The sequence below is a fragment of the Clarias gariepinus genome, chromosome 6 (assembly GCF_024256425.1).
Source record: "Clarias gariepinus isolate MV-2021 ecotype Netherlands chromosome 6, CGAR_prim_01v2, whole genome shotgun sequence".
Lineage (NCBI taxonomy): Eukaryota > Metazoa > Chordata > Actinopteri > Siluriformes > Clariidae > Clarias > Clarias gariepinus.
Genome location: NC_071105.1, coordinates 15,819,955 through 15,844,080, shown reverse-complemented (window position 1 = coordinate 15,844,080; position 24,126 = coordinate 15,819,955). Strand labels below are relative to the sequence as shown.

Sequence of the window (24,126 nt, the reverse complement as noted above, 5' to 3'; positions counted from 1 at the left end):
GGTATTACGGCCTTTAACAGCAATATTGTGAACACCACGATTAAAAGATTAAATCACAAGAGCAGAAATCTAAAAAATGAAAAAAGCAAGAAAAATCACATTTGGAAAAAGAAAAAAAGAGGGTGTGTGTTTTTTCTCATGTTTTTTTTTTTTGCATGTATACTAGTGATGGGTCGTTCATGAACTATTCATTCTTTTTGTATGAGTCTTTAATGTGACTGTGTGAAGAATGATTACACTTCTCAATGACACTTCTAGTCCCGAGTCATTTGTTCTTTTGTCACGTGACTCCCTTAGACACTAGACAATGCAATAGATTCAAAAGAACAAATGACTCAGACCAGAAGATATAAGAGGTGAGCTACTTATACTGTTCATTATAATATGTGCTTAGCTGCATTGTAATATTTTCATTACTGGAACTTTAGCCAAAATTTGTGTATGTAGACGTGTTGGGGGTCTATTTATTGAAAATGTAACATTTTATTTTATCACTTGATCAAAAAAACTAAATGAACTAAAAGAGATTTAAAGAACAGAGTCATAAAATGATCCAAACTTCCCATCATTAATGTACACTACTGGAGACTGATGTGACTGTCTAAAATGATGTAAAGGAGGATTTGGGCATAATCCGTCCCCTTTAAATACCACATTAATTCCTTTCTGTCATCTAAATGATATTAACTTGTATACTTTAATGTTCTCACTTGTTTACTTTAATGTTCTAACCAAGCACTTATTGGCAAGGACAGTTTCCTACATTACAGGTACTAAGGGAAAATCAATAAGTTCTGAACAGATGCGTTTACTGCACTTTCGTTTTAACTGTGCTAAACAACTTCCAAATATAAATAAGGACACATTCAATAATCTTGTGCAAAATACTTAGAGGTCAGCTGCCTCAGCATTCAGTCCAGACTTGCAGACTTCAGCTGATTTGTGGAAAGAAGTAGCAGCCCCATGCTCCTCCTTAACGTTAATAACACTGTGTCCTTGTGTATAACGTAATATTGTATAATTTTACTAGTCTGTCAAATAGGGAATGGTGTTTGGAATCATGTGCGTTTGTTTATATGTGTGTGTGTGTATGTGTGCTTTTACCAGCTGAGGGTCGATCTCTCCAATAGATCGGCTCTGCACCGCATTCAGCAGCTCCTCGAGCTCAGCGAAGGCCAGCTTGCTGAGTTTCAGTTTGTCGAGAGCAGCGTGCTCCCCGTGGAAAAGCCTCCGCCACAAATTATCCCTCCGGCAGTGAGCCATGGCCTCCGTTACGCTGCTCTGGATCTGCTTTCGTGCCGACATCACCTCGCTGTTCAGTAGTGGGAAAAGAGGGGACGATGAGTCTGGGAAGTCTGAAGAATCCTCCTCACTCTCAGCTCCTAATAGGTGTTCTGCAGGTTCGGGGTCAAGCTCAAGGTCAGGCTCGAAAGCCAATGCTGAGGCTGTCTCTTCCCAGAGGTCGTGCTCAGAATCCCGCCCTCCAATGATGCCCGGCTCGGTTCTCTCCATATGACCACGTCCGCTGAGGTCACTAGGGTCACGGTAGATCTGAGGGAGTTTCTTGAAGCGGCGCATGTCGGTTGTAAGCCGAGGGAACAGTTCCCTCTGACTCGTCATGATCACATAGTAGCGTAGCCTGTAAAACACACACACACACACACACACACACACACACACACACACACACACTTAAAAAGAAGCATCTTCTAACTCAGAACGAAAGATATGTAAAAGTTTGTGTTTCTATTTCAATTTCTAAGATCCTGCTCTCTGCTGTGTGTACCTCAGCAGGTGTCTCTCCCCCTCGGACTGCTCCTCGAACGGAGCCGCATCGTGACACACGAGCAGAGAAACATCAAAGTCATCGTGGTGCCGAAGCCCCTCCAGGTCCTTAAAGGTGCCAGAGCTGAAACAAGAGAGAACAAACAACAGCTTGTATTCAATTATAGAGGACAAGAACAAACTAAAACACACTAGAGAAAAAGCATTTTCTGCTCCACAAGTTCAGTTCAACATGACAGAGAACTTGAGTACTGAGGGACGTTCAATATTCGACAGAGTTTTTGATGGCGCAAACACTGACTGGTGACTCATCCAGAGAAACGCACTGTAATCCCGTTATTTCTGCAAGTTTTTAGTTTTTTTTTTTCCTTATTAGTGGGCTAAGCAATCATTCTAAAACAGTGAGGTTCTTCTATATAAAAGTATGTTTTTCATTAATTACATTTTTAAAAAAAGTTGAGCGGCTTTTATGAATCCTGATCAAATGATCATATAAAAGGCTAAACTAATTCAAGCTAGTCAAATGAGCAGCAACATGTTGTTGTGTGTTTTTTTAAAAACAGATTTATTCTCATATGATTTAACACTTGGCAGTTGAAAGATAAAACACTGCTGGCATCTGTATTAGCAGCCAATCAGCTCCAAGCCAAGCTGCTTTATCAGACACTCACAGCTGCCTTTGGACTAGCTTAAACTGTCTGTCAGTCATCACCACATTCCAGCCAACATTTTTTTTTTCAGTCCACTTTGGCCTGGTTCTGACTAGAGCATAGACTGCCAGACTGGAGGCAAAAGTATTTTAATAGCTAATTTAATTAATTTTAGAAAATGCACAGTAGGCACTATATTAGATGAACCAAATCATCAAATATACACTATACATTATATACACTAAAATATACAAAGTCACAATTTAAGGAGGGCAAAATTATTGAGCTACATCAAGCAAAGAAAACAACTAAAGAACTTTAAAATGGGTTAAGAACCTTTCAACACATTATCAAAACCTGGAAGGCCCTATTCCAGAGCGTTGTGTGCATTAGGGTAAGATTTCAATTGTTCAATTTTATTTATTTGTATAGCGCTTTTAACAATTGAAAAATTAATTAAGAAGGGAAGTGCATGAATCATACAGTGTCCACTGTACAAATCTCTGGAGCCAATGTGATGATCTGATTACCGCTCAAAAGTTTGGGATCACTTTTTAACTCCATGGTCGTTCCTGATTTTTATTTCTTTTTACACTGTAAAGAATGCTGAATGCGTCCAAAACATGCAATAATCTTCTTTGAACAGTTGAATGTTGAATGTATCTGCTACACATGTACTGTAAAGCCTTCATAATGGTTCTAATCGGAGGTGCTGTTAATTGGTGATTGGACCTTCCTGGGAATGTCTTCATGAGATCAGTTTTGCGGATGCATGTGATAATCCTGTTCTTGCAAAAACTACTCCATAAAGGCTGTTGTTGTTGTTATTACCTAATTACCATATGTGTTACTTCATATTTTTGAAATCCCAAGTGTTGTTGTAGAATGTAGAAAGAAAAAACAAATCACTAAACAAAAACAAAAATATTTGCAAGCGATCCCAAACTTTTGAGCGGTAGTGTAGGTGGACATACAGTCTAATGTATTGTTCAATGACGGTTTATTTTCTTTATGGATTAATCTTTTATTTTAACATGTAAATATTGTTATTTTTATTCATTCTATCAACACTCTTTGGGAACAATACATCACATCATTTCCCTGTAGTGCACGACTATTTCTATGTACAATAATTACCAGCAACTTTATAAAGTATATCACATTTTAAAATATTTCCCATTTTAGAGTTTTTGTGATAAACAGATGAGACGTACCTGTTCCACAGAGCCACTAGAGCATACTCGTACAAGTCTGCACTCGGCCCACCCTTCTTGTTCTCGACGTTCACTGCAGCCTTGGACATGCGGAGTGGCTTCATGCCGTAAGTTCCGGCGTGGTCAGTGATGTAATTATACAGCTGATGAGCTGTTATCATGCCCGTTGACATGGAGAAATTCCCTGTGCACAATATACTTAGAAAATTTAATTTGTTCACATTTGTACAATGTGCATGTACAAAAAAAAAAAATAATAAATCAACTAATCTATGTTTGGTTGACAACATTTGGTTTTGGTTGGCTTTTGTCATTTGTCTCCTTAAAAACAAAGATCATGAAACAGTCACTAGTTAACAAGTTAACAAACATCTGCACTACTCACAAATAACCTAAACATACCTTGCTGTTAATGAAGTCCTTAAAAAAACAGGACTGCCAGACACTTACCTTGGAAGACGTGGTTACGGCCAAACTTGGGGATGTCGGGATGATGGGAAATGAAGTCCTCTAGGAAACTGGTCAGCTGATAGCCTTGCCTCAGGGTCATGTGACAGCCCAGCAGGTACTGATGCACCACACGGAGGTGGAAATCGTAGCTGAAGGAATGCACGTGCATCAGCTCACGAACTTTATCACACTCCTCTGTGAACAGCATTGACAGCTAAAGGGGAGACACACACACACACACACATTTCATCCAGGGCTTGCACAGATATGCAGATAATCATTTAATCTGCTGATTGGTGCTCTGATTATTTGGTTAACCAGATTTCTAAAGAAAAACTGAAAGAAGGGGAAAAAATCTCTTTAGCACTGTTGCCAACTTAAGCGAAGCACATTGAGGAAAACATATTTATATATAAAAGACTTGTTTAGCCTTCTACCAATGTCATCCTGGTAAAAGGTTTATCTGTAAAGTTGTACCTTTTGTTCTGCCAGCTCTAGACTACGGGAATGTCTAAGCCCCAGAGACCAAACAGCAGGAGAAGAAATTCTACTTTGGACACTCCATGACCGTTTGCCCACATGCACATGCATTATGAATGAGAAAGCTCATAAAATAACCTGTAAAATAGCAAGTCGCTTAGAAATTGATCTAATTGTTATCACTGCCATACAATTTTAAGACACCGTCATTGATTTTTTTAAGCTGTCTTGATGGAACTTGAACATTATCCTGGGCTGTTTTCACATTAAACTAGAAGCAATTTCCACCTGCTTTAAACATATTTATTAATATTTATTGTACATGTCTGTGATGGGTATAAGTTCAAAATAGAAATCTACTATTATATATTGTTAAAACACTGAGCAGGCCTGAGTGCCTGAAAGACAAAGGACTGAATGATCAAGTTATTGAATAAGAAGATAATGTGACTGGGTATATACGTGTTACCAGGGTATTTTTCTTAACCAACAACCGAAAGGAAAAAAACAATTATATAAATAAATAAATATGGAACTTACAAAAAAAAAAAAAGCACTAAGGACATCGTTAAATACATGAAAGATTCCACTATCGTACATATAATAAATATAAGTTCATTAAAAAACTAATACAAAAAAAGGTCTGCTTTATGTAAAGATATTTTTTAATTATTATTATTATTTTTTAATGATTTTCTATACCATTTAGCCATAACATAAACATATAAACACTGATTATAAATTACAGTATATACCAGGGAACTAGTGACAGGATCATGGGCACTTAAGGCTCATCTACGCCTGTAGGGATCAAAGGTCAGCATGTCCAGCCCGATCCCACAGAAACATCAATGCAGCACAAATTGCTGAAAAAGTCAATGCTGGCTATGATGAAAAGGTGCTGTATCAGAACACCCAGTGCATTACAACCTGCCGCATAGAGGGCAACAGGCAAAGATTTCAAGTAAAACTAGAAGTAATTTTGATCAGGCTTTCAAACTCATCCATGGGATGTGATGGACAAAAAAGTCTCAGGCCCCACCCTGCAAGTTAAAGCATTAAAAAGATCTGCTGCTTATCTCCTGTTGCCAGATACCACAGCACACCCTCAGAGGTCTTGTGGAGTCCTGGCAATATTGGCCATGATGTTTTAAGGTTTTTTAAAACGGCACTATGCTAAAACTTTAGCAGGGGCTCATTAAGATTTACACTGTGACAAATATGCTATTATCATTTTTGTCCATATCACCCAGCCATACTAGTAGGTCCCTTTACTCTCTAAATAACATTGATAATAACATCCATGCATAACGCATTTTACAAACTTATTATTCACTGCTTCTTGCATTGGAAGAAAAAACTCTTCATAATAAAGTATGAACTTTTGTTAAACAAAACAAAAGTTTTGCGAGCAACCTAAATATTGCTCATATTAGCTCATTGTTTGCGCAATGGCTCAGAAAGCCTTTTTACCAACTCTAAAGTGCTCTGACCACAAACTCAATCACGCAACTTTACTCCAAAATCCAATATCCAGCATGGTCCATTTTGCATTCTAACAGCCTAGACATTGCTGCCAAACCTGGCTGTGAGAAACTCTTTTGTTAGCCTCTGTGATATCAGCTCAATAATCACGCCTTATTTAATTAAATCCACCATCAAAGACTGGCTTACAAAGGCATTAATGGCAAATGCAAATGACTGCAGAGAGGCAACAACCGGGAGTAGTTAAAGCATGGTGGAAAGGTGGAAAGTGGGGGGGTGGGATTGGGGTGGGCAAGCATGGTTTCTAACTCCGCTTTCATCTCGACCGTTAGCCAGGAAAAATGCAAATAGGTCTTATCGAATCAAAAAGCCAGAGAAGCAGCTATTATGTTAACACAGCTGAACCTTTCAACTGTTGTTTATGTGTGTGCATGCTTGAGAGCACTTTTTATAATCCAACTGGTGGTCCACTTCTTACCCACTTCAAATGGAATCCTAATGAAGGATAACAATGGTCCTCATCTGCCTTTGTAAGTAAGCATTTAAAGGTAATCAAAACGCTTGGATAGCGGAGACTGTTTCGATTTCATTTACTCTTTGGTTCCACTAAAACTTTTGAAAGGCAGTTAAACTTAACCCCCTGATCAACCAGACCCATACTGTACTTCGTGGGTGTCACATTCCTAAAAGCAGCAGCTTGAAGCATTTCTTTTACTTTGTGAACCTGATCCTTCTGTGCTTATGTCCTGCCATTAAGAATAAAAGAATAAAAAAGTGGTACTGTGGTGTATCTTTTTCACCATCTACAGTAAGAAAAAAAACACACTTCTCTGTTTTCTTTCTAGTAAAAGATGAATTCTTCTCTGTCACATAAAGCTAGTTATTACACTAAGAAATATTAAACAAACCACTTTACATTTAAAGTCTACTGACTTTTAAAAAATTATTAATTTATTGTTTTACTGTTTTATTTCTTTATTTTATACAACAAGGGTGGACTTTTTATTGTTGTATATTGTTTTATTTAGATTGTATTTTATTTTCTTTGCTTATTATTGTTTGTTTCTATGTCTGCAGTTATTTTAGGATTGCACAGCACTTTGGTCAACTAAGTTGCATTAAATGTGCTTTAAAATAAATTTGACTTTGACGGCACTATGCTAAAACTTTAGCAGGGACTCATTAAGATTTACACTGTGACGAAATATGCTATTATCATGCAAGCTATTTATTTCAGTAGAGCGCTACATCATGCAAATCTGTACTATTTGCTAAATCTATCTATATAATAGGTTATTATAAAGATAACAGAACCTGGCATTTCTTTATGTCTAGCTATGCTGAAAACAATATTCACCAGCCTGATAATGATGATGCATGTTATAGCCAGCTAGGAAGTCGTATTGGCACCCACAGAACTGTACTGCAAGGCACCTGAGTGGCCCGTCTTCCTAGAGATTTATTGACCATCTATTTCTTTCTCTCCTGTTAATCACAGCAAAACTAATCGAGGTTGGAGCTCCTCTACTCAGAAGAGGCCAAACCACTGCTGCACAGAATGTGACACTGATAATGCACACTAACTCATATGGAAACTACTTTCCTGCTTAGGCAAATAATGCCATGGTTAAATAAAAACAACAAACCTTATAACACTATGAAAGGGGTAAATGGACAACATGTGTCTGGACATAACAACAGAGACTGAAAGCTTAAAAAAAACCTGAAGAGAGTATCACTCATCAAAACAGCTGTCGTCATCTTATTATAACTTATTTCTGAGCATTCAGTTATACATTTAGTCCTCTTCTGCTGTTATAAAAACATCCCCTAAACTTGGTGTGTGGCTGTGGGGATTTACCCCCACAGAAGCTATGGTGAAGTCAGACACTAATGTTAAGTAAGAAATTCCGATTTATCCCAAAAGTGCTCAGTGGGGTTGATATCAGGGCTCTGAACAGGCCACTCGAATCCTTCCACACCAACCTTAGTAAACCATGTCTCTCGGGATCCTGCCTTGTGCACGGGGCATTGGTATGAAAAAACATATTTTAATAAAATGAATTCCTAATGCTGCAGAATACAACACCTAAGTGTAATGGTTAAGCAGCCACATACTTTTAAACTTGGATCCACCTTCACAAGCTACAAACAAATATCATAATTAATAAGCCGTAACATCTGAATCAAACTAATCTGCATTGATATGTCAAGCTCTCATACATAATAATTTTAGCAGAAAATTGAAGTCTTGCTTAGGACTTCTCATTTGTTTGCAGAAAAAAAAGCTACATGGTGCACCAGGAGAATCCCATCTCGTCTCCCAGATGACGTCAATGAGGAAAACATGAGCGAAATGAAACCTGGAATGGCAGAGTCGTGCAACAGACAGTCGCAGAAAATAAACAGAAGTCATCCCATTCTCTTTGGAAAAAAATAAAAATAAAAAACGCAAATAGGGGGAAAGGGGCGAGGCTGCAGGCGCAAGGAGAATGAGGGGGGAAAGAACTAAAGCCTGATTGGTGTGAGGGCACAAGCCTGAGGATTCTGGGACATACCACAGAGTCTGAGACTGAGGAGGCCTCGGGAAACGGCTTGCTACGAGAAGATGGCTCCTGATGGAGAGAGAGGATGAGATGGGACATAGACACAAACAAACATAAACACACACACAAACACACACCCATACACCCACATTCAATCAAGACAATCAAGAGAAAGGGCACGTAGTACAAAAGACCAACAGGAAGCAATGAACCGCACATAAAAAAGTTATTTCACATTCTCACATTCTCACATTCTCTCTCTCTCTCTCACACACACACAGTTTTTTTTTAAACTACTGAGGGTAAAACTGCTTAGAACACCTAATAAGAAACAACCTCCACTGATCTTCACTTATTTACCTACTATGACAGCCCAGGCTTCAATATTGCACTAGTTTGACATTTGTTATATTTCACCATAGCAGTAAAAGTAATATTAATGTTTAAAATCTGCTACACAAAAACTTTTAAAAAGAGGAAAAAAAAAAATCGATGTATTTGTGTATTCAGGTCAATACTAAAATGCAAGAGTGATAATTTAAAAAAGTTCCGCTTCTAAGGATATTCTAACATTTCCCTAACTAAATAACTGAACCAAACTCCTATTCACCCATCTGAACTCACACATCCGAATGTTCAAAATCCAATTGTCAAAACTTCTTTAGCAAAAATAGAAGAATCCTACACAATTTGGTCAAATTCATTTTTTTTAATCAATTTATGATATTGCCCTCTTGAGAATTTCTTTTTCATAAATTATCTATTTATGAGGTTGATATGTCATGTGAAAGCAAAATGTACAGCTTTTGCTTTTGTTCACCATCCATGAGAGTATTAATTAGATTATAAATAGATACTGCGTGCTAAAAACTCTGATATTAGCTTGCACTGTAATCTTAGGATTACACACCTGTCTGGGTTGGATTCCAACCATAAAGCTGACAAACTGTCACTTATGGTATAATACGCTAAACTCTTTTATAATAATCAGTGTTCTTATTTATTAAGAGGAAGACCCCTTTCACCTGCGAATTAGGTGTCTCCATCTCCAGCAACAATTATCAACTCAGATGAATATTTCTAAGATGCCTAACTGTCCTATTTGCTACACTATGGCTCTATGTAGCATTACAATTATTCAACACTATGCATTCATCGATTTAACTGCTTTTTATTTAGATTGCAACATTTAACTAATGCAGATGCTTCACTTTATATTACACTGTACGCTAGAAAGCTAAATAATGCTACAGACCTGATAATGGACATTTGAACATAACTGGCACTTAACTGCAACGCAATTAAAATAAAAAATGTATAAAAGAACTGGCATCTTCTATAACTGCTGCTGTCACAGAGAGCTAATGCATTAGTGCGTTAGTGTCAGTAATTTTCTGAATAAGCAGCTTTAAAAAAAACAAAAAAAACTTTAATATAAATTACACAAAATAAAAAAAAGCAAACAATGCAAGTACCAAAGATCCTCGTAATTATTTCTAATACTGATCATTACTGCCACAATAATTTGTCCATCATCTGCTTTACCGCCGCAGTAACCCGTTGCAGTAATCTGCATATTCTGATCCAAAACACAGGAAGGATATTCTTTCTATTGCTCCAGCTTTGGAGAAAGACGCAAAACAATCATACAGTGTAACGACTTAATTGTTTGCTTTGAGCAGCTGTGACTGTATGGCACCTCCCACTGAGTGACATCTGGAGACGCTTGGTAAACACGACAGCCATTTACAAACACTTACACTTAATTAGTCCTCATCTAGAGCTGAGCTGGACGCACTCCAAAACTAACACACCGTAAAAGGACAAGAAAGGGAGGTAGAGATGGAATAAAAGAAGGAGAATGAGAGCGAGAGCAAGAGAGAGAGAGAGAGAGAGAGAGAGAGAGATCATGCAATGACTGGTGACCCTTTTGATAGTAGAAACTCCTGAGATTAATGGCCTGATGGGAATTGGGGAGTAAATAAAAAATAAATGAAACAAGAATCAATATACACACACAGACATCACAGACATTCGTTCACCTCCACAACAATGCAGAATTACCTGGGAATTAACTGTCTGGCCCATGGGAATCCGTGAGCACTCCAACGCATACTGCTTCACACAGAAGTAAAATCCCTGTAAGAGATAGAGAGATTTATTTCAGACTATGACAACACTGATCACTTCACAAAAATATGTTACCTTCCTCCATGAAACATTTTATGCCAACAATCATCAAACACTGTTTTGTTACAGCTAGGCAGAAGTGTCTGGAGATCATACTTGAAAGGCTAGTTCCATTAACATGATGCCACCAGGCAGTGCTCTCTGCAGGTGGTATGCTGTAGTGCCTGATCCGCTGCTCTGCTGAAACACACACGAATAAATGAATCTCACAGCGAAGGGTAAAGATCACAGTTTTTTTATTTTATTTCATTATCATGTGCATGGTATATCAAGGAGAGATGGACTTGTAGTATATTAGGTTCATTACTATTATACAAGCAAGCAAATCTGAGCGGGAGGCATGTGTGGTGATAATGGACGTTAACGGCACTGGGACATTTAACCATATGTATCGCAGGTGTTCTAACTAGTGATGGGAAGTTTGAATCAGTTTAGTGACTCGGTTCTTTAAATCTTATTCATCAAAATAAATAAAGCTTCTTTTGAGTCATTTAGTTCACTTCGTTCTTTTGGTCAGAAATAATATAAAATGTTACATTTTCAATGAACAGAAATTCAATACGTCTATATACACATATTTTGGTTACAGTTCTAGTAATTAAAATATTACAATGCAGCTAAGGACATATTATGATACACAGAATGAGCAGCGTTCTTTTGAATCTATTGCGCTGCATAGTGTCTATGGGAGTCACGTGACAAAAGAACGAATGACTCGAGACTAGAAGACTCGTTGAGAACCGTATAATTCTGTTTCCTGTGTACCGCACTTCATAACGTCTATGGAAGTCATATGACAAAAGAACAATCGATTTGGACTGAAAAGACTCAAAGGTAACTACTCATTTCTGTTTTCTGTACATAACCTACAGAAGTTTTGCGATGATTTGCACATGCGCACCTCAATAGAAAATGAACAAATTACTCTCAGAGACTACTTGTTCTTCTGAGTCACGTTCAAGAATCTTTCAAAAAGAACGAATCGTTCATGAACGACCCATCACTAGTTCTAACTGGTAATTACACTTGGTCGCACGATACTGTAGGTGAAAGGAGTCTAAACAGAAGTCTAAACAGGGGCTGAACCAGTCATAGAAGAATGAAGTCATGAAGGAGCTTATGTCAAGCTAAACACTACTTTGACTCCTTAATAACTGCTACGAAGTTGTTCTGAATTGCCTCGGTATTGTTTTATTTATACCTAAGGTGAGCTAGAAAGCTAACTAACTTCTAACACAAGGCTGAAACCCAAATCCCTTTAGAACCCCAAGCAAGACTCAAAGGTAACTAACTACAAGCAAGGGCACTACTCTGTATGTGGAACAAGTGATTGTACAACCTAGTGCACTAACTTTCCCTTTAATGTTATTTGGGATTCAATCCCAGAACCTGGAAGGTAACGAAGCTAATATGCTCAAGAGGAATAAGTGGAATATACACGTAATATAGCGCAGAAAACCAGACTGAGTGTCCAGTGACAGTATATTGTTATATAATAAAGTGATATAGCTGACACTAAGATAATCATATAAATTGATTTAAAGACAAAGGGATTTACTGTAAATTGACTAGCACTATTTTTGTTCTTTTTAATTAGGTTGGTTGTTTATTAGTGGATGCTCTACTACCATCTGCCACATGGCAAATGTTTTTGTAAATGCAATAAGACAGATGTGCTTAATGCTAGAGGACTGCATGCTGCTACAGGTATGTGTACCTTTGGACTTTCTTCACTCTTCTGCTTGTTGTAAGAAAAAGAAGAAAAAGAGGACCTGCCCTCCGTGGAGAGAGAGTTCAGCAGGGCCGCCCGTGCTCGAGCAATACTGCAAAGAGGGTGAGACAGAGGGAAAGACACAGAATATAAGAGAGATGACTGTGGGAATGTGTGTGTGTGTGTGTGTGTGTAGTCTCTTGTTGATGCTGTAATAAAGCCTCATGCTGTTGGTCAAAGTAAATCACACAGCCACCATCTGCACTGTGACTACCTTCAGTACCCCTCAGAGACAGATACACACATGCAAGCACGCACACATACACACAGTCATTATACCTACTGAAGAAGTCACTGAGCTCAGAGGAAGAAACACAACTTAGAGCTGCACTTTAACAAATGAATAAAAAAAAATATATATTTAGAAAGCGCCATCAGCTCTTTGCTGAGAGTTTTAGGGAACAAGACGTGACCCTCAGCGCTATCAGTCTCGTGGAATGAGGCGCAGTCTCTGTGACATTGGTCTCTAAATTACATAAGGTTTAAGAATTAACGTCTAACTGAAGAAAATGGCTTCAGACTAAGATTTTTCCTTTTAGCACCATATATCCATCCATTAGCTAAACCACTTATCCTGTACAGGGTGACGGAGAGCCTCAAGCCTACTCTAGGGATCTGGCAGGGTTCACCCTGGAGGGGGTGTCAACACCTTACAGGGTACAAATGCACACACTTATAGTCAATAACATACTACAGGCAATTTGAAAACACCAAATAACCAGCACCGTCTGGCTTCTGACTATGGGAGAAAACCGGAGAACCTAAAAGAAACCAAGGTGGCAGTACTAACTACTATGACACCATGCTGTCTAATACATCATGTTTTATATATAAAAAGTATAAAAAGCTGAAGTGGGAGGGATAAAAAAAAAAAACTGTTAAAAGATGATTGAGTACAAGCATGAAACAGATTACTTTCCATGACTAGAGTAACTGAGGTGTGTGAGGTAGTGGACACCAGAGTGTGTTTTACAATGATCCGAACTGTTTAGCTCAGGTGCTGTTTAAAGTTCTAAGTGAAATGTGTGTGATAATGGAAGCTGAACGAGAACAAGTGTTTTTTTTTTCTGTCAAGGTGTGTTTGTCTACCTGCGTGCAGGTGATGGAGGGCGGACCTGCACTAGAATGAAACCTAGGCTCTGCAGGTACTGAACATACTGCTGCATAAAAGCGCTGCATATCTCCTGCTCCTCTTTACAGCGGACAGGAAGTAGCTCAGCCGAGTCTGTGCTGTGACTGCGGTCCCGACCTGAGGCTGCAGAGTCACTGGAGCGATGCCGCTTCTGAGGGACAGAACGGGGCAGAGAGAGAGAGAAAGATGAGATTATTCAATAATTTTATTGTTTCAATAAATTTTTTTAGTGTTACCACAACACCGGAGAAACACTCATGCTAATAAAACAAAAGTTATGAGACAGAGAAGGAGAGTGTGGAGAATACGAAAACGAGCACAAGCTCAAGGGGGAGAAATTAAAAGTACTCTTGACAGAATTACAATAAGAGCAGACAAAATGAAAAACAGCGAAAAAAGAAAAAGATGTCATGGTCGGATTAAAGAAAAAGATGTGAGAGGGTGGGGGTGATGATAAGAGAAGAGAAAAAAGACAAAAGAGGAAAGAAAAGATACAGGCAGAAAAAATAAGAGCGGTCATGAGGTAGGAGGTAAAACATGATGACAGGAGAAATCAAAATTAATTACAAAAAAAGAAAGAAAGACAGCATAGACAGAGAGAAAGAGAGAGACACACACAGGCAGACAGACCGACCTTCATTTGTGGCTGTACTCTGAGCTCATCTTGAATTTGTTTTCTGAAGAGCGGGTCAAAGAGCAGAGGAGTAGCGCAGTAATGAACCAACCTAGACGATTGCTTTAGAGCATCCAGATCTGTAGTCTACACACACACACACAAACACACAAACACACACACATATGTGAGAAAAGCAAAAAAAAGGCTTGTGTCTTTAATCACACATCATGCACTCTAATCTTTGAATCTAAAGCATCCCTGTTTCTCGATTGTGCACCCCTAAACTATTTATACATTAAAAAAAGTCAATTATTTGGCAAGTTTTTTTTGGAAATAATAATTATGACGAGTAACAAAGGAAATATGTGTAGCACAGTAAAAAATTACCTCTTTGTTTCATTTTATGTTAAATGTTAAACTTTTGTAATTGAAGTAATTTTGTATTGTTTTAACGCTGGTGTTTAAAATAGTGAGAAAACTAATATAAGGAATGGCCTTTACAGTATTTCATTACTCATTTTCAATTCAGCTATAGAGCTGTTGAATAAAGCTTAGTTATAAAACGATCTATGATGATTTTTTATAACTTAAGACTCAATGTCTTGAAATTCTTACAAAATGAAAAATATATATATTGATATACAATCGTGATACTTACAGAATCGCAATATCAACTGAATCGGCACCTAGGTATCGTTATAACATTGTATCGGATGGTGAACAGTGATTCCCATCCTTACTGCTATATACAAGAAAACTGAAGTACAAGATTTAAGAGACAGATTTGGGGTATGCAAGAAATAAAACAAGGTTAAGCCTCAATTTTATAAAAGTAAGTTAAAAATATATATAAATACACAATAAATAAAGAAACATTTTTTTAAATTAAGTGTAACTAAACCTAAACCTGTTGTTGAGGGTGAAATTAGATCTCACCCTAGATTAGAAATTAGATGTTGGTTTGGTTTGTGTTTGTTTAGTTTATCTTTGTACCTTGTGTGTTAAAGACATGTCTATCTATTCCACTGAAAGACAAATGTCATTAGACAATAAATAAGAAGAGTCATATATAAACTCCTGCATTCCAGCTGGGCATGAGTGGAGAATAAAAGCAGGGATTTAATTAAAATGAGCTATAAATTGTGTCTCTTCTCTGCTGGTTGGATGAGTATAGGGCCACCACCCCAAACTGAAAGATAAACCTGTTCTGTGAGTGCAGGATCTCCTGAGTATCTTTTGCCATGATAGTTTTAGCTGTATGGTGAAATTTGATACGGTCTGCTCAAATGTTCCCTGAGCTTAACCACTGTCTGGATTAGGAACATGTTTTACTGAAATATAAACAATTATGAATGACACTAATGATCAACCCTGAGACATGAGCGGCTTCCTCTCTATTAAAAGTCCCTAAGGTGCTCTGTTCCCTTCCTGTAGAGACAGCTTTTTAATGTCTGGCTGCCAACTAAAGAGAGCAGATCCAGTGTTACTTAATTACACACTACAGGGAATGAGTATACTGAGCTCTGCCAATTGGCTACACTGAGATTGTAAGCTTGTATTGAAGTAAGTTGGTGCTGGGTTTAATTAATACACAAAGGTCAGTTTATAAAAGGTTACTTACGATTTGCTATTTTTTTTTCTTTTATCTATCTATCTATCTATCTATCTATCTATCTATCTATCTATATATATATATATATATATATAATTTAATTACAATACACGGTGTATGTTGTGATCAGTCCAAGTTCATAAGTTAAGTCCAATCCAAGTCCAAGCTTGAACATTATTTCCCAATCATTAAAAAAGTAAATTATAAATTACTCTAACCACCTACTGTATAAAGTATTTCAGCTTTCATTTGGCTACTGCATTCTAAATTGAAGTGGAAGGAGTCTGGTTTAAAACAGTCCAGCAACCTCACTCTCTAATGGACAAGCCTTAGAGCTTTGCAACTCTTTTACCACTAAAGAATAAGTTTCTTGAGTTTCTTCCAACTTGTTTTTGTGCCATGTATTACCGAACTTCTGTGTCCGATTGCATAATGGGTCAGGTTTTAAACTAGGAGTTGTTTAATAAGGATTAAAAAGGCTTACTGTTACCCTAATGAAAGACCAGCCCCAGTATTACGTCAGTATATTACCCTACAACTTGGAAAAATAAAATTATATATGACTTTGTACAGCTGTACGACATCACCTACTACACCATCTTTGTCAATCTTCATTATGAACAGTCCCTGGCAATAGAGTTACATCTAAATATAAGGTAAATATAATAATAAAATAAATATCAAACTGTATAATTGTAATATACAGTAATATTATAAACTGTATAATATAACTGTATATTATTTAAATCAATCTAAATATATGAGTTTACACTAAATCTTCTTATCATTTTACAGATCTGTACGATAATTTGTAGCAGTGGTTCTCAGGTCCAGTTCTAAAGACACTAGTCACCTTTTTTTTTGGTTGCATTTTATCTACTTTAACAGAACTTGATTCAGAATTTTATGCGCTGATTTGGGTAAAAACTAGAAAATGTACAGCATGTCCAGGCTGGATGGAACATCATCGCCTTGTGTCAATCAGGTGTATGTCTTTTTTTAAATCACTGCTATCCTTAGAGATCATGGGCATTTTCAGTCCCTTGTTGCTGCTGATCCAGCATTCAGCTAAAATATTAACATTGGGAGAAATGCCACTGTTTAATGGCAATCTACTGCCTATCCAAAATTAAAGCGAGACTATCTGAAAAGGCTAAAAGGTAGTAGCTTTGGCAGTTTTGCTGAACCATTCTACAGCCTGGCAGGATGTGGTGTGCATGTTAATGACTTCAGTTACAGCTCAGAATTCTGATTTGACAGAAAAAAAGACCAGGCAGCATTGTCAAACACAATTCCCATTACCAAATAGACAATGTGAATCCATTTCTGTGATTGGCCTTATCTAGGGACTGTTCAGTGACATCACTCAGGCTTTATCTATTGCAGTAGTCTAAGAGACATGAATATGTGAAATGTCTTTTTCCTCTTAAAGGGGATAGTTTACGTTTTACAAAATTGTGGTGCATATAAATACATCACAATAGGTTACATTCACAATAGTTGTTAAAAATGTTCCTGCTTTGCACAACGACTGTAAAAGTAATCATAAAAGTAACAATAAAAGTAATCTGAGCCAAATTCCCTGAAGCTCTTGAAGTCTCAATCAAGGAGGTATCTTTAAAAGTTACGGTATACAAATTTAACACTTTTCTTTCCCTAGAACTAGCTGTACGGCTAACCAGGACTAGAAAAAAAATTGAAACCAACTTTGAAAGAAACCAACTCGATTTAGCTCATTGGAGCACATTTTTGCTCAGAACAAAAGTTGGAGGATTTGTAGGCGTTGTAGAATTTGTATCTGATTGCTTACATTGTCTTGGCATTCTGGGTGACAAACTTCATGGTCAGTGTGTAGAGAAGGAAAACTTATAACGAACAAGACCTATGGTAATTGATTTAAGACAGCCCTAAAAAAAAAAAAAACAACCCTGGCCTATCCATTTAATACAAATGCCGTACTTCCACAGAAGCAATTTTGGGCTTCAGTCTGATATGCAATCCCACCATCAACCCTGACTCAAGGTGCAGCCTTGTCAATCGTGTTAATGAGATGTGGCAGACGTGAACGTGTAAAGGAGTCATGTGGTGATGGATAGTGTTCCACAGCCTGATTCCGTATGTCAGTGTCACGGCTCTAGCAAGGGCATGTAATAATGCAAGATCTGTCTCAGTAAAGCCACTGCTTATGACCCGCGGGCATGGAAAACTGGGATGGATAATCGCTGAATGACAGGAACCCTGAGGCCAACAAGCCTAGAGTGTAGTGTACTGAAGCCTAGCTGTCACTGCTGTACTGATCCTACAGAAAAGTACCGCGTGCACACACACACGCACACACACACGCGCGCGCACACACACGCGCGCGCGCACACACACACGCGCACACACACATACACACAGAGCAAGAGAAACTGTGTCCATAATGCTGACGTATGCTTTAAAAGACTGCTGCCACTGCTGTCCTCTTAAACTGTCACACAGACAACTATGCACGTATGGTTGTTTACATGTAACAAAGGAAGAGATACGGCTGTGTGTCTTTAGGAGAGCAGAGACAGGTGTAGGTATCCGGGACACAGTGTGCAATGACCAAAGCAAATTACGTACGTTGAAAGCTCTTCTAGCTTTTCAATCATCTTGTAGCAGGTTGTTGCTTCTGACAACATGAAGTGTCTAAAATGCATTTTGCTACGTAAAGGATTGACAGGTGAGAGCTAGGAGTCCTGAAGCCCACAGGAGCCACTCAGCCAAACAGAAAGAGTGAGTGATCTCAGAAGTGCACTTACAGAAATGGGCATGTTGGACTGAGCCGATCTCTGCTGCCATGTCACAAACAGGTTTTCAATCTTCATCTGCTTTTCCAACTCTGTAAAAAAAAAAAGTAAGAAATATAAAAAAGAAACTAAGATAATAATATATATATTTTTTAATTGTGGAAGAGTTTAGGCAAAATCAGATTTTTTTTAATTGAAAAGATGTTAACACAGTCTCTTGCAAATGGAAAAAATGCACAATATTTTAAGCAAACATTGATGCATAGGTGCTTCTTATGCCATAAATTTAAGAAAAATAAAAACATTATTATGGCACTGTGCTGAAGTTTGGGCACTCTAAGAGTTCCAGAGTCTCAGATTCTTTTTACAAGGTTTCAGACCTTAATCAGCTCGTTATATCTGATGCATGGCAACAGCTGTCATTAGTAAACGCCAATTTCAAAGCTTTACAAATACTTAGACTTTTCAAACTTTTTGCACACATTTGTGGACACTCAACAACCATGGGTTCCTTTAAGCAGCTGTGTAAGAATGAAAGTTATTGATGCCCACAATGCAGGAGAAGGCTACAAGAGGATAGTAAAGTGTTGTCAGCTTGCAGTTTCCACAGTAAGAAATGTAATTAAGAGATGGCAGTTCAGGAGATCTGTGGAAGTCTAGATGAGATCTGTGGAAGACCAAGAAAACTCTGGGAGAGAACTGCTCGTATGCTGGTCAGAAAGACAAATCGAAACACCCATTTGACTAAAAAAAAAAAAAAAAAACAGCAGGAAGATTTACAGTAGCAGACTCGGAAGTGGTGGTGCAACGTTCCACAAGACCTTCATGGAAGTGTCAGCAGAAGAAAACCTTACCTGCGTCCCATCATAAAATCCAACGTCAGAAGTACGCAACAGAACATCTACAGAAGCCTGATGTGTTTTGGAAACAACTGCTGTGGACTGATGAGGTTAAAATAGACTCTTTGGTTACAATCAGCAAAGGCATGTTTGGAGAAAAAAAAAGGAGGAGCATTTCATTAAAAGAACACCTTGCCAACTATTAAGCATGGGGTGGATCCATTATGCTTTAGGGTTGTGTTGCAGCCAGTGGAACAGGAAACATTGCACGGGTGGAGGGAAAAATGGATTCCACTAAATACCAGTAAATTCTGGAGGCAAACCTCACACCAATTGTAAAAAGCTAAAGCTGGAAAGAGGATGGCTTCTACAACAGGACAATGATCCTAAACATACCTCAAAATCCACTATGGAATACCTCAAGAGACGCAAGCTGAAAGTTTTGGAATGGCCATCATAGTCCCCTGATTTAAACATCATTGAAAATTAGATCTTAAGGAAGCTGTGTCTGCAAAAGAATATTATAGAACTAGAAGCCTTATACAAGGAAGTGCAAGAACTGAAAGACTTTTAGCTGGCTATAAAAAGCATTTGCAAGCTGTGATATCTGCCAGAGGAGGTGTTACTAAGTACTGATTATGTAGAGTGCCCAAAGTTTTGCACAGGGCCACGATAATGTTTAATTTTTTTCATCTTTATTCAATTTATGACATAAAAACTAACTATGAGTCAATATTCGCTGAAAATACTGTGCATTTTTTTTCCATTTCAAAGAGAAACTGTGTGAACATCTTTTCAATAAAAAAAAAAAAAACAGCAAAATCTGTTATTTATTAAGGGGTGCCCAAACTTTTGCATCAGACTGTAATTTATTTACAAACTTTAAATATATACACATATTTCTTTTTCTTCCACAGGAACATTTTTCTTATTGTTTGCTGATGCAAACAGCCGAGGATGGCATCAATGTACATCATATGATAAGTGTGTATTAAACTGTGTGTGTGTTTGTGTGTTACATCAGTGTCTTACCTCTGCGCTCTGCCGCCTTCACCTCCAGCAGCTGTGCCCCGTGGCGAGCAACAACGTCGGCTCCATCTTGATTCGGCAAGCGGCCGGCGCTCACGTCTCTGAGAGCTTCGTCAAAGGGCACAAGCTCAGCAGGAAAGGGAAGGTGGGGTAGGCCACGTCCCGAATTACTCAACCGACCTGTATCCTTATTGGGCACTGGCGGTACAGGACTCCGCAGTAGGGAGTCAGCCTCCATCGTGGAGCTGAGGAACGGGTTTGGCTCCTGCTGAGAGTGGGGAGAGGATGGGAGCAAAAGGGTATGATGTGTGAAAGCTCACCTTTTACTCTTGTCTGTGCAAATACATTGGCAGCACTCCCGCTGAGTGACGTTACCGTTTTTATATTCTAATTCTAGTACTTTAAATTATCACTTTTTACTTATGAAAGGAATAAATATTAGTTTAAGCAGATACTTAAAAAAAAAAATAATAATAATAAATAAATAAATAAATATTAATTAGTAGATTAGTAATATTGTATTTATTTCCTGCACTCTTTGCCAATATTACTTTCTGAGCTAAATCTCCATTTCTTTATTTAGTTGTAAATAATGTAGTACAGCATCTGCAATTCAGTGAAGAATTAGTTGTTCCTTTAGATACATGATGAATCTTAACAGAGATCTATTTCTTAACATCTTTTAAATGAAGCCCTATTTATTCTAAAAACCTTTTTTATTATTAGGTAACCTACTATAAAGACAGAAAAATAAAATATAGTTAAATAAAGAAATCTGACCAAGAGTTGCCTAATAGAATGTATTATATAAGAAATGGAAAATCAGGTGAATCCTTTAAAAGTGTAGCTGTCCTCTTACTGGAGAGCCTGAAGAAACCCTGTGGAATATTTGCTTCAGTCGTCCTATACTGCTTTTTCCTTTCATGTGCATGATTGAAGTCTCTTTCAAAGAGCATCAGTGAAACTCACTGCTTTTCTCTATTAACCCTTCAGCAGCTGAAGAGTGGGGAAGTTTTCAATCTCCTTTGAACATTTTGCATTTGGAAAGCGAGACACGGAGAGAATGAGATATCTAGGTTTTTTACATCTACGTATACAGCTACTGTCATCTGTCAGCACATATGGTTCAAAGTTTATGAATTATAAGAGAACAAAGTGTATTAATAAGGAATAGACTGCAAAAATCCATTCACTTAGTAACAATAACAGTAGGCATGAGGGAGGAAGACACTCTGAACAGGTCACCAGTATGTCACAGGAAATCTTACACACACTCTCTGACACACATACTTCTCACTTTACACTCACACACACACTGTTTACACACACACTGCTCACACTTCTCACAGATGAACACACGCACAAGCACGCACAAGCACGCGCGTACACACACACACACACACACACACACACACGGACAAGCACGCGCGTACACACGGACAAGCACGCGCGTACACACACACGCACGCACGCACGCGCGTACACACACACACACACACACGCACGCACGCACGCACGCGCGTACACACACACACACACACACACACACACAAACAGGAGAACCCATATGTATCCTGGAAAGACCTCCACATAGACCGGGTTAGTTAGTTCCTTCGAGCTCAGGATTGATACTGCAAATTTAAAAGCACTAAAACTAAACTACAACCTTTAAACACTAAATGAGGGGTAGTCAACTGAAATTTGTGAAGTTATGTGCTTACTCTGGTCTGGATAAGCAATTAGACTGATTTGTTTATTGCAACAATTATTGATTATTTCATTAGTGCCATCATTAGCTTAGCCAAAAAAGGACTACACATCCTGGTCATTTGAATGCCACACTGCCAATCTAAAGACCAGTGCTGGACATGATGCAAAGTGAATGAAAAATTCTCTATCTGGCAGTTTAATTATTAATGTCAGTGAGACCACATCAGCGGTGTTAAATCATGAAGAACTTGAGCCAACATGGCCAAATTAAGACACAGAATCTTTAAAAAGGAGATTACACACTTCAGGCTGAAATGAAAGATTAACGCAGAGAGCTTCAGGCTCCTATTGCTAATGGGATGCCTTGCCAATTTATTTTAAAACTTTTGGGCAATTTAGTGTTCGGGACAGTTGCTTAAGCACTGCAGGGTGACTTAAAGGCTTCTGTAGGGGTCGAGGTTCGGAGGAGAGTCGGATGGGGCACCACAGATGCCCCAGAGTGCCCATGTGTCGATGTAATAGGATAATTAGGGGCACTGGTGCCTAAACGCCTCCTCCTGGGTGTTTGACAGATGATTGGCGATGAGGGTAAATTTTCCGCAGCTCTGGTTCTGCCTTCTGTCGCCACTCGTTAACGGAAGAACGATTAAACAAGTGGAACCACTGGCAGGGAAAAATCATAAATCAAAAAGTTCTGTGCTTTTCCCACTTTGGTAGGAAGTCCAACATTCGCTCTGTTTCTCTTTTAGTTCACCAGAGCAGATTAGAGAAAATTTAATCTTAAAAAAAAAAAACAACAACATTTATTTAGTATTAACTATATTCTGTTGTAATAACCGGCTGGTTAATGTCAAATGTATAGGCACACTGGTATAGTAATGACTTCCCATATATCCCATACATCCTACCACAAATGTCTGTAATTTAGACTTCACTACTATTCTTCATGTTATTGCGCTACAAAATAACAACCAAACTGCTGTTTTTAATCAGACAATATCTGAAAAATTAGGCACCTGACGTATTGTTTAGGGCAGGTGGCTCGAACGGTCAAGGCTGTGGGTTACTGGGTTACTGATTAAAAGGTAACCCTTAACACTTTATCTGCTCCAGGGCGCTGTGCTATCTGCTCTGATCTGTTTTTGTTTACTCTGACCATTGATTCATAACTGGGATATGCTGAGAAAATCATTTGACTGTGCCGTAAGGTACATGTGACTAATAATATAAACAAATAATTTATTATATATATATATATATATATATATATATATATATATACACTCAGCAAAAAAAGAAATGTCCCTTTTTCAGGACTGTGTATTTCAACAATAATGTTGTAAAAATCCAAATAACTTTACAGATCTTCATTGTAAAGGGTTTAAACAATGTTTTCCATGCATGTTCAATTAACCATAATCAATTAATTAACATGCACCTGTGGAATGGTCGTTAAGACCTTAACAGCTTACAGAAAGTAGGCATTTAAGGTCACAGTTCTAAAAACGCAGGACACTAAAGAGACTTGTCTACCGACTGTGAAAAACACCCAAAGAAAGATGCCCAGGGTCCCTGCTCATCTGCGTGAACGTGCATTAGGCATGCTGCAGGGAGGCATGAGGACTGCTGATGTGGCTAGGGCAATAAATTGCCATGTCCGCACTGTGAGACGCCTAAGACAGCGCTACAGGGAGACAGGAAGGACAGCTGATCATCCTTTCAGTGGAAGACCAGGTGTAACAACACCTGCACAGGATCGGTACATCCGAATATCACACCTGCGTGACAGGTACAGGATGGCCACAACAACTGCCCGAGTCACACCAGGAACACACAATCCCTC

General features: G+C 38.2%; 1 protein-coding gene across 12 annotated transcripts in view; it reads right to left on the bottom strand.

Moving 5' to 3' along the window:
* Positions 1–24,126, bottom strand: part of szt2 (SZT2 subunit of KICSTOR complex) — a 109,947-nt gene that overhangs the window by 7,497 nt on the left and 78,324 nt on the right. For 5 of the 12 annotated variants that reach the window (XM_053497590.1, XM_053497596.1, XM_053497597.1 and 2 more), the window contains 12 exons: positions 20,577–20,841; positions 18,718–18,797; positions 14,338–14,463; positions 13,661–13,854; positions 12,518–12,623; positions 10,897–10,980; positions 10,675–10,749; positions 8,623–8,679; positions 4,100–4,313; positions 3,650–3,833; positions 1,787–1,909; positions 1,105–1,639 (listed from right to left, as the gene is read on the bottom strand). In XM_053497590.1, the coding sequence (XP_053353565.1) occupies positions 1,105–1,639; positions 1,787–1,909; positions 3,650–3,833; positions 4,100–4,313; positions 8,623–8,679; positions 10,675–10,749; positions 10,897–10,980; positions 12,518–12,623; positions 13,661–13,854; positions 14,338–14,463; positions 18,718–18,797; positions 20,577–20,841 (2,043 nt within the window). The remainder of the gene's footprint in view (positions 1–1,104; positions 1,640–1,786; positions 1,910–3,649; positions 3,834–4,099; positions 4,314–8,622; positions 8,680–10,674; positions 10,750–10,896; positions 10,981–12,517; positions 12,624–13,660; positions 13,855–14,337; positions 14,464–18,717; positions 18,798–20,576; positions 20,842–24,126) is intronic. The other 7 variants (XM_053497591.1, XM_053497598.1, XM_053497600.1 and 4 more) reach the window with 5 other exon arrangements.